Source organism: Cibotium barometz, chromosome 10 (genome assembly GCF_041138505.1).
Source record: "Cibotium barometz isolate CiBa-2024 chromosome 10, ASM4113850v1, whole genome shotgun sequence".
Classification (NCBI taxonomy): domain Eukaryota; kingdom Viridiplantae; phylum Streptophyta; class Polypodiopsida; order Cyatheales; family Cibotiaceae; genus Cibotium; species Cibotium barometz.
Window position 1 is genome coordinate 18,328,558 of NC_141055.1, and position 13,471 is coordinate 18,342,028.

General features: G+C 38.5%; 1 protein-coding gene across 1 annotated transcript; it reads right to left on the reverse strand.

Annotated features, from left to right (window-relative positions):
- Positions 1-8,814: 8,814 nt before the first annotated feature.
- Positions 8,815-9,261, reverse strand: LOC147634621 (uncharacterized). The gene has a single exon (XM_086803276.1). The coding sequence runs from the start codon at positions 9,259-9,261 to the stop codon at positions 8,815-8,817; it is 447 nt and encodes a 148-aa protein (XP_086659402.1).
- Between the last annotated feature and the right edge of the window lie 4,210 nt (positions 9,262-13,471).

The following is a 13,471-nucleotide window of genomic DNA, read 5'->3' on the forward strand; positions in this document are numbered from 1 at the left end:
TTTCATCAGTGGTTACTCCTCTTGCAAGGAGAATCAAGGCTGTTTTGAGAACACATGGTTGCTATCAGTGATCTAGGTGTACGCATGTCTAGAAGGGTTAGATGCCCAATTGAAAGGTTGAGATATGATGGATATACAACCCATCATTATGCTTACATGGCTAAAGCAATACAATAGTTGGAGCTCACTTGTTTTGATCAGGCACTGGGAATTAAAAAATGGAAAGATTCTATGGATGAGGAGATGGAAGCAATGGATGTAAATACAACATGGGATTTAGTACCTTTGCCTAAGTAAAAGACGATAAATTGGATGTAAGTGGGTGCATAAGCCTAAGCATAATTGAGACAGAATTAACTTATAATGCATCTCATCATCATCAAAGCATAGGGATAAGTCCATTTAAGGCACTTTAACGGACAAGATTATGTATCATCAAATTAAATTAGTTTTCCACTCATGAGAATGGAAGTGTCAAATCAAATTATTGATGAAACAGATCATTAAATGTAGATTATAAAGAAGGATATCAAAGTTGCTTAGGATAGACAAAAGCAATAATATGCTAATCTGAAGTGGACTACTAAAGAATTTAATGAAGGCGATATAGTCTTTCTTTGTGTGCGACCTAAGAGAATTTTGCTTTCTATATGTTTTAAATTATAGATTTCTTAGTCTTCCAAATTTCCCATTAAAAATGCTTATCTCATCCAAATCTCATATTCTCTCACTAGAAATATACATCCAAAAATTTAAATATCTCAGCTACACTAGGATAAAGAAAGAGGGATCTTATATTCTTCCCCACTTAAAGATCTGATGACCCATACATACTCTATAGTTGTTGTAAAAGCTACCATGATATTGTACTCAGCGTCACAGCTGAAAGTGGCCACTGTCGGTTGCTTCTTGCTAAGCTATAATATATATAAACTCACTTTATATCAATGGCCTTTTTACAATAAGGCAAATATGCCAAATACCAACTGTCATTTTTTAGGATTGACTTGTACTCATCTTGCATGGTCTGCATCAGTGTGCATATTAGAAATGAAAGCATGATAAAAAGAATAAGTAGCATGATGATAACCTACACGTAGCATGATCTTGCTAGGTAAACAAGTAGCTAATTTACTATCCTGTAATGTTTGCACTAGCCATTTCGGCATTCTCTTGGATGCCTTTGTATGGCTGCCATTTCCTCATCCACTGCATCATCCATAATTGCCTCATCAATAGCCTGATATGTGGGTTAAAATTTGAGTTAATTTTTAGTCGTCGGTATGAGCTGATTTGTAGCACCTTGTTGAGCATTCATTTGCTCCATATATGACTGCCTGGGATTTTCTTTGTTTTCTCCACATATGGTTGCCCAACATTGTACAAAGATGTTCTGTGAGTATATATTTTGCTATTTTTTTCATAAATGTTAGAAACATGGCCAGGTCTAGGAGGGAGTGATTGAGAGCAGAAGGAGAGATGAAGACATGGCCCATGGTGTTTGGAAGCATAGACATGATATGAAAGAAAGACAGAGATGCAAAAGAACTCAAGTGAGAGAGATTGCACATGCACACAATGATTGTATTATGATAATGCTCACACCATGTAGAATGTATTTATAGGTACTAAGGACTTATCTTTTGACCCTTACTAAGAGGTGGTTCACAACTAGAGCGTTCACACCGAAAGACTCAATAACCCTTTGAAGTAACCAGCCTCCAACTCCATCACATCACTGTAGAGAGGTGACCTAGCCATGCGCACCTCCTGTGCCATGACTATTCCCTCTCCAACGCCATCACATCTCTATAGAGAGGCAACCTAGACATGTGCACCTCCAACTCCAGCACATCACATCACTCTCTATAGAGAGGCAACCTAGACATGTGCACCTCCCATGCCATGACTATCCCCTCAATCAGCTTATGATTGAAGATGAGATTATTACTTAGTCACCCCCCGAATCCTAACTAGGATAAGAAAAACATCTTTGCCTTTTATAGCATCAAGACATTATAAAAACTCCAAAAGATATTCAAAATCTTAAATTTTAGGGGACAAGTCGGGCAAAGAACCCTTGACTCAAAACAAAATAGAAAACAGATTAAAAGTTTGGGAAGAATCCCCCATCGAACATATGTCGGTGAAGACCCTTTTTTGACGACGTTTCCAAGCAATGGATGCTTGGATGATCCTGTTAGTCTTATGGGCTAGGGTAGAGGACTTGGAGTTAGATGTGTTCATTATTGAAGAAGAGTCGATGTTGAACACATATGCCTTCAGACATGTAGCAATGCTGAATCATCTAAAAGATCCCATGGCTTCATGAAATAAGCATAGAAGGTAGACCTTGTGGTGGTCTCAGCATCATACGCTGAAGTACCTATTTGTACTGCATGTACCTCCTCCTTGAAGGAAGCACACCACCTATTTGTGTTGCATGTGCCGCTTGTTGAGATATCGAGCTCATCTAGTGAGGCGGTGGACACTGATGACCCGCCTGGGGGATAGGCCCCACACTTACACCAGTGCCATGGTTGGTGAGATCATGGGTGATATGCGGCTAGTGGGATGACAGGCTGTGTGTGATAGCCATTCTAGAGACTGGCATAGTTATAGTGCCAGCTCATTTAGTTGGGTTCATACTATAGAGAACCCTAGTATGTATTTGGTTGACTACCTTTTCATATTGTGTGTACTCTTATCTTTGTATATGGTGTGTTGAGTGTTGTGTGAAGAAGAAGAAGATTTTGAGCCTCTCACCTTGTGTGTTCTCTTTTAGGGTTTTGTGAGTGTGTGTGTGCTTGCAAGAGCTGAAGCTCTCTTCTCCCCTGTATCTTTTCATGGTATCAGAGCCTGGTTCATTCTAAGGGCTGAGCTGCAAGCAAGAGAAGCACAAAAGCGGTATGAGGGTAAGAGCTTTATCTACTCTTCCTCCCTATTTGTGTTGGCGAGACTACACCCTTGTCGGGAGCTCTATGGGAGGCATCGGCAAATGATCTCTGATTGAGAAGCTTTCTTCGCGGGAGTAAAGCTATAGGGCAACTATTAAGTCCTATCAGATAGCATTTTTTGGGCTGAAAATGCGTTTCGGGCGCATTAGGACCTCCGTTTTTTAGAAAGCAGCAGGCGATTTTGAGCACTGCGGGTAAGTCATCGATTCTATGCAGAACTCTGTTTTAAGAACTGTAGGAAGACAGATTGGTTGTGCAGACATTGTGTGTGCTGCAAGGAGGTCAACAATTGCCATTGGGTGTATGTATGCACATTGAGGTCACTGGTTGTGACATTTGAGTGTAGTACAGTACCATTATAGAAAATATTTGTGCAGGACAAAACTAGAGTCCTCTTTCTGGTAAATTTGTGTGTCTGGCAAGATGTCAAATGATGGCATAAACCAGATTGTTGCTGAGAAGCTTGACAAGAACAACTTCCATACTTGAGGTTCAGGTTGACAAATTTTCTGATGGGAAAGGGTTACTGGGACTACATAGAAGGTAAGCATGAAGAGGCACCGGAGATACGGGAGCAATCCGACTACTGCAGATGTGAAAGAGTTCAAGGATTGGAACCAAGGAGCCAGAAAAGTTATGTATTGGCTCTCTATCAGTATACAGGACACCATTGTTGGATACATACAGGATGCCAAGTCCCCCAAGGAGGCGTGGGCTTAGTAAAACTCTATGAAACGAATACAAAGGCACGAAAGATATAGTTGAAGAATGAACTTCATATTGTGGAGAAAAAGAGTGTCTGTGAATGACTATGCATTGAAGATCAAGGGTATTGTGGAAGCATCTATTGTCGTTCAGTATAGATGATGATGATAAGGTGGGAGTCTGTCTACGTGGTCTCGGGCCACAATACAAGGTATTCAAGATGTCTATTCAGACTCGGGAAAACATTCCCAATTTCACAGATTTGGTGTCTATGTTGATTATAGAAGAGAAGAGCTTGGGTAAAGATTAACAGTCTTCACAAAACAAAAACAGTTCAGAGCAACATGCCTTCTACACAAGTTCAGAAAGAGGACGAGGTAGAGGAGGCCGTGGACGCGGCCAAGGAGGTGGCCAAACAGGTAATCAGAATTACGGCCAACAGCAGCAGCAAAACAACAACAGTCCCAGAATTCACACCAACAACAGGGGAGTGATTCAAGGAGATGAAAAACCTTGAAAGACCAGGTTTTGTGGAAACAAAGGATGACACTGCTCATCCAATTGCCCATGTTGGAGATGCGCCATTGTCTATGCAGGATGGCAAAGTGAAGTACCTTGTAGATGTACTTCATGTTCGGAACATAACAAAGAATCTGGTTTCAATTGGCAAATGATTGAGCAGGGTTTGTAGGTTCAGTTTAACCCCGATGGTTGTTGTGTTGAAGACTTCAAAGACAACTACAGGTTGGTTGCAAAAGACAAGTGCAGGTTGGTTGCAAAAGGCAAAACAGAGTGGGCAGAATGTTTACATTGAATGTAAAGATGCCTGAAGTGAGTGCTGCGATGTTTGCAAATGGTTCAGGAATTGTTGCAGACACAGACATTTGGCATAAAAGAATTGGGACATATAAATGTGCAGAGAATGAAGTCTGGTTCGAGTTGGCCAAATGATTGAGCAGGGTTTGTAGGTTCGGTTTAACCCTGATGGTTGTTGTGTTGAAGACTTCAAAGACAACTGCGGGTTGGTTGCAAAAGACAAGTGCAGGTTGGTTGCAAAAGACAACAGAGTGGGCAGAATGTTTACATTGAATGTAAACATGCCTAAAGTGAGTGCTGCGAGGTTTGGAAATGGTTCAGGAATTGTTGCAGACACAGACATTTGGCATAAAAGAATTGGGACATGTGAATGTGCAGAGAATGAAGTCTATGCAGACTAAAGGAAATGTGACAGGGCTGCCAAAGTTTAACGTTGAATGTATGCAAAAAATATGTGAAGCATGCCAATTTGGAAAGCAAACAAAGCATGTATTTCCACATGACAGAAATGTGAGCAGAAATGATGTAGGGTCCTACATAGACCATGTCTATGGGAGGCTGCAGGTATTATGTAACATTTATTGATGAACCACACAAGGAAAGTGTGGTAATACTTCATGAAGGAGAAGAGTGAGGTGTTCACTCATTTTCAAAATTTCAGAGTTATGGTTGAAAAGCAAACAGGGAAACATGTAAAGTGCCTAAGGTCAGATGGAGGGGGAGAGTACTTCTCCAATGAGTTCTCTGAATTTTTGAAGAAGAATGGTATTCAGAGACAGTTTACATGGAGATACACTCCGCAGCAAAATGGAGTTGCTTGAGCGGAAAAACAGGCACATTGTTGAGATTGCACAAGCATTGATGGGAGAGAAGAATATGCCGCATAGCTATTGGGCCGAGGCTATTTTTACAGCAGTTTACATCATGAACATGACTCCAACTGCAGCCATACATGATGTAACTCCAGAGGAGAGGTTTACTGCTGGCAGAAAACCTGATTTGTCTCATTTGAAAGTCTTTGGATACATTGCATATGTGCATGTGCTAGATGAGCTGAGAACTAAGCTGGATCTAAAAGCTGAAAAATGTGTGTTTATTGGGTATTCCCTTGAGCAAAAGGGATACAGGTGTTATAACCCTGCTACACGTGAGTTGAGGGTATGCAGGGATGTTTTTTTTTATGAGATGATCAGTTGGTATGCTGTTGAAAAAGAAGCTGTTGGGACTAATGTGAGTGGAAATGTGGTTGCACAGAATGCAAATCAACAATCACAGTCATTGAGTGGACCAGGAGAGTCCTCATCTAGTGGTTCAGTCGATAGACCATGGAGTGGCAGGCTGCGTCATAATACCAGTCCTGCAAATGTGATTAGTACATCACATAAAGGCAAAGAGAAAGTGGTTGAGCTCCTTAGTATGCCTGACATTTCTGCATGGCATTCTCATGTTGATGGAGAGTCTAGTGGCTCAGAGATGAGCCTTGATGAGGATCTTGGGATACCAACTATGAGAACACCTGGTGTAAAGAAGGCTATGGAAGCCATGAATGCAAAGCTGTGAAGATCTGGGAGAGTGAAGAATCCTATGCAGAGGTTTACCTATGATGGTTATGTGCCGCATCACTATGCATACATGGCAAAAGTTGTACAGGTTGTAGAGCCCACATGCATTGATGAGGCTATTGGAAATGTGTGTTGGGAGAAAGCTATGGATGCACTATATGGAAATGAGACTTGGGATTAAGTGCAATTGCCTGAAGGCAAGAAAGCCATTGGATGCAAGTGGGTGTACAAAGTAAAACATAACAGTGATGGAAGCATAAGTAGGTACAAGGCTAGATTGGTAGCCAAAGGATATGCGCAGACATATAGCATTGATTATGAGGAAACTTTCAGCCTAGTTGCCAAGATGGCAACAGTGAGAGTTGTGATAGCAATGGCTGCGTCAAAGCAATGGTCTTTACATCAGATGGATGTAAAGAATGCATTCTTGCATGGGGATTTGCAGGAAGAGGTGTATATGTTGCAGCCACCTGGTTATGAGAATGTTAGTCACCCCGAGCATGTTTGCAGGTTGAAGAAAGCCTTGTATGGCTTAAAACAAGCACCAAGAGCATGGTTTGACAAGATTTTTGAATATCTTGTCACTATTGGCTTTCATGTAGCCAATGCGGATTTCTCGCTGTATGTGAGACACAGTGATAGAGGGGTTGTTCTTGTTGTCATCTATGTAGATGACCTGATCATTACCAAAAAAAGGAATGAATAGAAGGACCTAGTCTTCCTCATAATAAAAACTATTAGAACTCATCAATTTGTCTCCTAGTCCCTTAGATTAAAACACGGTAAAGTAAGACGGTTATTTGATACCAAAAAAAGCAATGAATAGAAGGACTTAGTCATCCTCACAATTAGTCTATTCATCCATAAAGAGAAGGGTGTCTCGTATCCAATATGTAGTATCTCTTCCCAAGTGTTAAGAGAGGAACTCGGTGGACAACAATTTCAATACCTACTAATTGATTCCCCCATGCCTCCAAATTAATAAATTCGTGCATATTTAGTTGAGTAGAACTTTTGAGCATCCTTTTTCTATCCCATTGAATTCACACTCGCCTTTGATTCTCTACATCATGTTCACATTGTTGTTCCATACAAGTTAACTAATGGCACACTTCTCTAGGGTGCATGTGTTTGGAAAGATTCCTTATAATCTCTATATTATATAAAGGAATATTTTCACGAAACTACCACGTGGGAAGAATTTAGAGGTTCGGGAGGAGGCGATTTGGAGGTTCGAGGAGAGGTAGGCTCCTATTACTCTAGGGATTTAAAAAATTTCAAGCTGAGAATCATATACATGCAAAGCAGGGGTCAGCCCACTAGTACACCCTAAATTAAGGTGTATCTCCATTTACACATACACTTCCGTGTGTGCTGAATAAGATCTTTACATACATCTTGATAGTTAAGAACTTCTCTTACCATAATCCAAATAATTTTTGGTGTTTGATTTCACAAAGGTCAGAGGACATCTCATAGTGAACCCACCTTATTTTAATAAATCCAGAGAAGGTAATTTCGTTTACATTATGCTCCTTATGCATATTAAGGTCTTGCTTGCATAGCTAAAGAGGAAAAAGAGCTAAAATGGGCATAATGTCTAAGTCAAAGACTATTGAGTTACTGTGCATCCAAAGTGTATAACACTTAATGCATGCAATGGTCTCCTAGAGTTTGGGAAAGTTGGTTTCTCCCTCTCTAAAAGGAGGCAATATTCATTGACATGATGTGATGTTTCTTGGGCATATTATACCCCTACCACACCTTTGGATCCCCTTCCACCATTTCCTTGCAATTCTGCATGACCAAAACCAAAGAAGGTTGAAATTTTACTTATCTCAAACAAGTATTTTATTCAATCCATGTTTGATTCTTCCACTAATCATACAAGTACTCATGCACGTTCATTACTTGCAATAATTATTTACTTAATAAAAAAATCCATACCCTAAGTAAAAGCCAAACAAGCTCTACACTCTAAATCTTTGATTGGAAACCTCATTTGTTTACAAAATCTTTAGAGCCAAGTTGATGATTGTATGCCCTTAAGGTAATGCTCTGTCAAGTATGCCCGTAATTCCATAGACCAATCTTGACAACAAATTCTAAGATGTAATCGATCAATTTCTTAACTAATTATGATATGATAAATGAACCAAGTATTATGTAAGAATCCTTCGCCGACCGAGACCAAGATTAAAAAATGATTACTATGGTACATAATAACTAAATCCCTTAAGTAATTCTTGATCCTTGAAATTCTATCATTCCAACCACATGTTACAATCATACATAGTGTGTTTTCTGCACTTGTTTCCATTGATTACTTTGGAAAGTACAAAATTAAATTAAATGAATATAATGCGAGTCCATCGTGATCTTTGAGTATTTTTTGGGTCCTTTCGCTATACACCACATTGGATTCAACATACAGTACATCACATGTTTGATAAAAAAAACTTTCATGCTTACATAAAATTATCCTATAAATTGCAAGTTTTGTTCTTTAAAGAATAAACTTGACACTAGTTTTATTAATGAGAAAAATAAATCAAAACATTATGGCTAGCTCCATATCTATGTTACCCCCAAAGACAATCAGAATGAGGTGGTCAAAATCTAAACGTTAAAACTTTACAAGTGTTATTTAAAGCATGTCATGTGGAAAGAGAGAACAATAAAAGGGAGAACAAAAGGATATATAATAAGTTGGTAATACACTTGTGGGAATGGGCGGACAAGGTGTGAAAAGGGTTGGGGAACGTTTTAAGAATTCAAGCCTGGGCCTGCTGCTCGTGTTCGACGGCATGTGCGAGGATGCTGCCATTGTCGAGAAGCATTTGGAGGGGGCAGCCGCGGAGGCCGTGGGCAATGGCGAGGACGATATCACGCATCTGCGACTTGAAGTCAGAGGCGTCCACGACGCCATCGCCGTCGGCGTCGAACTGGTCAAAGAGGGCGTCGTAAAGGCGGTCCGCCGTCTTTACGTGCGGGGTGGCCACCAAGCCGGCGGCGTCCGTCGGCGGGTGTCGTCGGTGATGGTCATTGGATGCGAAGAGTGGGAGGCACTCCAACGCCCGCCGGAGCTCAACACGAGAGAGATGCCCATCCTTGTCGACGTCCAGCTCTTTGAACTGTGCTTCCACGGCAGCGTCGAAGTCCCCCGTTGCGCTCTCCACAAACTCACGTACCGTTGCGTCTGATATGATCACGGCTGCCATGATGCCCAACCCACACACACACACACACAAAAAAATGAGAGAGAGCGAGAGAGAGAGCAAGAAACGGTTGCCAATACCCTTGTTGTTGTTGAAAGGATTCAACCCCTTCATATATATATCTATTGAATTGTGCTTTCATGCCCCACCTATCCACCCCTTTCTCACATAGGGCTCTACCCCCATCACTTAAACATACTGATATACCATTTAAGCCAACAAGCCATCCTTCCATGCTATTACCTATTGACTCTCACACAAGAATAAAGTCACCATTTTAACCTAGCCATCCTCCATGTCATCAAATGGCTTTTCTCAAGGATCCAAAATGCCCTTGCCACTCCTCCTTTAGTTTTGTTTTGCCTTATGCTAAACTAGACTAGACTTTCTTTATCATGCCAATCAATGGTCTACTCATGATGGCATTGCATGATTAGCTATGCTTACTCCAATAGGTCGATATAAGAGAAACTCACAACTCACCTTTATACCTTTGTACCTTTCCCCATGCATTATTGTCTTAAAGAACTCATAGAATAAGGTTGAAAGGGCATGTGGATTCTATAATTCATAAAATAGACGTGCTCCCTATGCATATCATCATGAATATTCTCCAAATATTACTTGAGATAGTCAAGCATTATTCGTAAAAACTAGTTCTTTTGTTAGATATTTGCACAAAGCATAAATCTTGCAAGAATATCCTAGTTGCATGTAAAGCTTGTAAAGAATGAAGTAGCTACATGCAAGAAAAGAGTAAAATTTATGAAAAATAAAACAAAGTTTAATCCTACAATTTTTTCTTTCTTAGAAAAAGTATAGTTAACACTCCTTTAGCTTTGACATATGTTAAGTAAAATCCATTTTCTCATGAAACTTTGATATTGCTTACATTATCTTTTAACCCTAATTTCCTGATTGTTTTTTCCAAACACATTACAATATTTCTATGATTAAGTCCATTATTATTCAAGAATATAAGTATCATAATAAGGATATTCAATCAAAAAATACATGCTACCATAGAAAGTCTTGCAATTAGCATTTCACAAGAGAGAAAGACAGCTTAGACTGTATCTATACTACTTATTAAAAAGAATATTCAATAAAAAAGTATTTGCTATTATAGAAAGTCTTGCAATTAGTATTTCACAAGAGAGAAAGACACCTTAGACTATATCTACACCCTAGGAAATGGACCATTCCACATTGTAGTGCATGGTATACCTACATTTCTTTTAAGTTGTTGTTCTATGAGTAGCAACAACATGCTAGCATGCTAAGAGATGAGTGGTTGGTGTTTTGGGTGATGTCAAAATTAACATTAACATGTTTGGTGAATTTGAATGAGTTTGGAGAAAATTTGATAAGTTAAGGGAGTGAATGCTAGTAAATATTGGAGTTAGTTGTTTAATAGGACTTCATAGGGGCTGCGATTTCAATTTGCATGTGCAATAGGAATTAGTTATTTAATAAGACTACATAGGGGCTATGATTTCAATTTGCTTAAATTTAGTAGGAGTATCTTTGTAGTGGTAAGGATGCACGTAGGGTAGGTAGTATAAATAGGGAACAAAGGCTAAGGATGAAGGAAGGGTAGGTAGTATAAATATGGAATAAAATCTATTTGGTAGTTATTATCATTTTTTAATAGGCATATTTACATACCAAAAAATTTAAGAAAGAGGCCAATGATATTTTTTAAATATATATTTTTTACTTAACAATACTTTATATAATATCTACATAATTTTATGTGATGAAAAATTATATCAAAAGTTATAATATTCAATAAAAAGGACTTCTTAAAAGGACTTGAGTTTTATAGTAAGAATGTATATATTTTAAAAGGTTTGGTTTATTTAGTTCATGTAATATGAGAAAAAAAGGGAGGGAGAGAGAGAGAGAGAGAGAGAGAGAGAGAGAGAGAGAGAGAGAGAGAGAGAGAGAGAGATAAATTTGCAAAAAAGGGGAGAGAGAGAGAGAGAGATAAATTTGCAAAAAAGTTAAGAAAGTGTACAATAAAGAGAAGTAGTTATACTTTTCAAGTTTCAACCTTTGAAAAATGATCTTTGCTAGTATATGTCTTCGTTATGTACTCTCAACATTGTAAGAAATTTTCACATCTTTTATCTATGAAGGAACAATCTTGTATATGTCTTTGTTATGTATTGTTAACATTATAAGAATCTATTAGGGAACAATTTTCTGTACTGCATCTTTGAGATGTGACTTTTCTTTTAATTAACAACTTATTATATTATTTTTATTGAGATTTAGAAATTGGGATACTACCTTTTCCAAAGGAAAATCGATTATTATTTTTTAGTTTTTTATAAAGAAATTTTAATAGAGACAAGAATTATCACTTATCAACTCACAAAAGAATAACTTAATTTTGTGAATTTCAAATGCATTCAATGAAGAATTATACTTAATATTATTCATTCAATGAAGAATTATACTTAATATTATTCATTTTTTAGATCTTTTAGAATTTGTTGTTTTAAAAAAAATTGCTCTGACACTAAAAGATTACCGAAGATTTCTATGGGAAAATACTCTTTTGGTACAAGATTGTAATTAAGAAAAGAAATCAAGTACCAAAAGATAGGTGAAAGATTTATATTGGAAAATACTCTTTTAGTAACAAGTTTACAATTGAGAAATGAAATCAACTACTAAAAAAATTTTGAAAGTGTAAATTTCATGGTCATGATTTAATATTTTTTTTGTCCCAAAGCTCCAATTTTTTAGTTTTAGTTTTGAAACACATCAAATATTTTTAAATCAGCATGCTACAAATTTTACAACATAAAAAATCTTCTATATGTATATAAACATTGGAATTTGCCTTCCATACAAGTTTTCTTTATGGTTCTCTTTAAAAACTAAACAATATTATAGCATTTTAAAACCACTTTTGGAATTTTCAAAAACTATAAATTTGATAGATACATGATTTAAAAAAATAAAAAATTTGATGAGTACATGATTTAAAAAAACAATATCTCACCATGCTAACCAAGAACTCTCAAGTAATTTCATGTCTTTTTTTAATTCTTCTCATTTCTCAAAAATCTATAGACAAGCTTTGAGGCATTATTTGTCTCAATTAGAGAACTAGTGAACATGGAGAGAAGACATGTGGCTCTACATGGCCTCTCTTTGTGCCCATTCCATGGGAACATCTTTTGTTCTTGGTGAATATGGGTCAATAAGAGGTGGTTAATTGAGTGTTGTATCAAGAACTTGATGCATGGTGTGCGCTTTTGCCACACAAGTCGTATCTGGGGACTTGCCAAACACCGTATGCGAGCCACGAATGGCTGCAAGCATACAACCAGGAAGGCAAGCTCAAAACAGAATGCAAAAGGTGTGTCACTCACCGCTTAACTGCCGCCTTGAAGGATTCCCGCGTCGCAGCCGTGAAAAAGGAGCCGCCGTCGCCGCTCTACCGCCTCTCCGCCGCCGTGCCGCTACACAGTGCTCGATCGCTCTCTCACTCACTCTCTCTCTCTCTCACACACACACGCAGGAGAAGGAAACCAAGGAGATAAGGCAAGAGCACTCTTGTATTCACAACACATGAGAATGAGGATTTTAGGGTTACATTTGGCTCTTATAGGTGACTTGGCCATTCACACTTGGGCGCCCATACATGGCCGGCCGATCCTAACCCTTATCCTACTGATATTCAAGGTGTGCCTCTCATCGGCGATCACCCAATCCCTTCATCCTTAACATATGGTGCCGACAAGCCCGGCCCATGACTCAGAATATTTAAATTAATGACGTAAAACATAGTACGTCTGAATGTCCGTGCTCATAGGTTAACATGCCCCCCTTCCTGATGTAGATTCCGTCCTCCGGAAGCTATGGTATGGTAAGCTCGATAGGGTTGTTGTGGTGGACCGTCTGCAAAACAGGGAAGTAGAGTGAAAGTATGCTGGAATTCAAAAGATATAAAGTGTATAAATTCAAGCATGTTAGACCACAATGGATGTTGCTATGAGAACTTAGTTTAAGGGTCACATGAATGAGCTAGTGTAGCAAATTAACAGGAGTTTAAAATTATTGAAAGTAAATCAAGAGTTAGCAAGGTGTCAAAGGTTAATCATGGTTTATAACTGGCCGAAGTCAAGGAAAATAACCAAGCTTAATAAATAAACAGATGACCACACTGTGTCTACTCTAAGAACAAGTTAATACC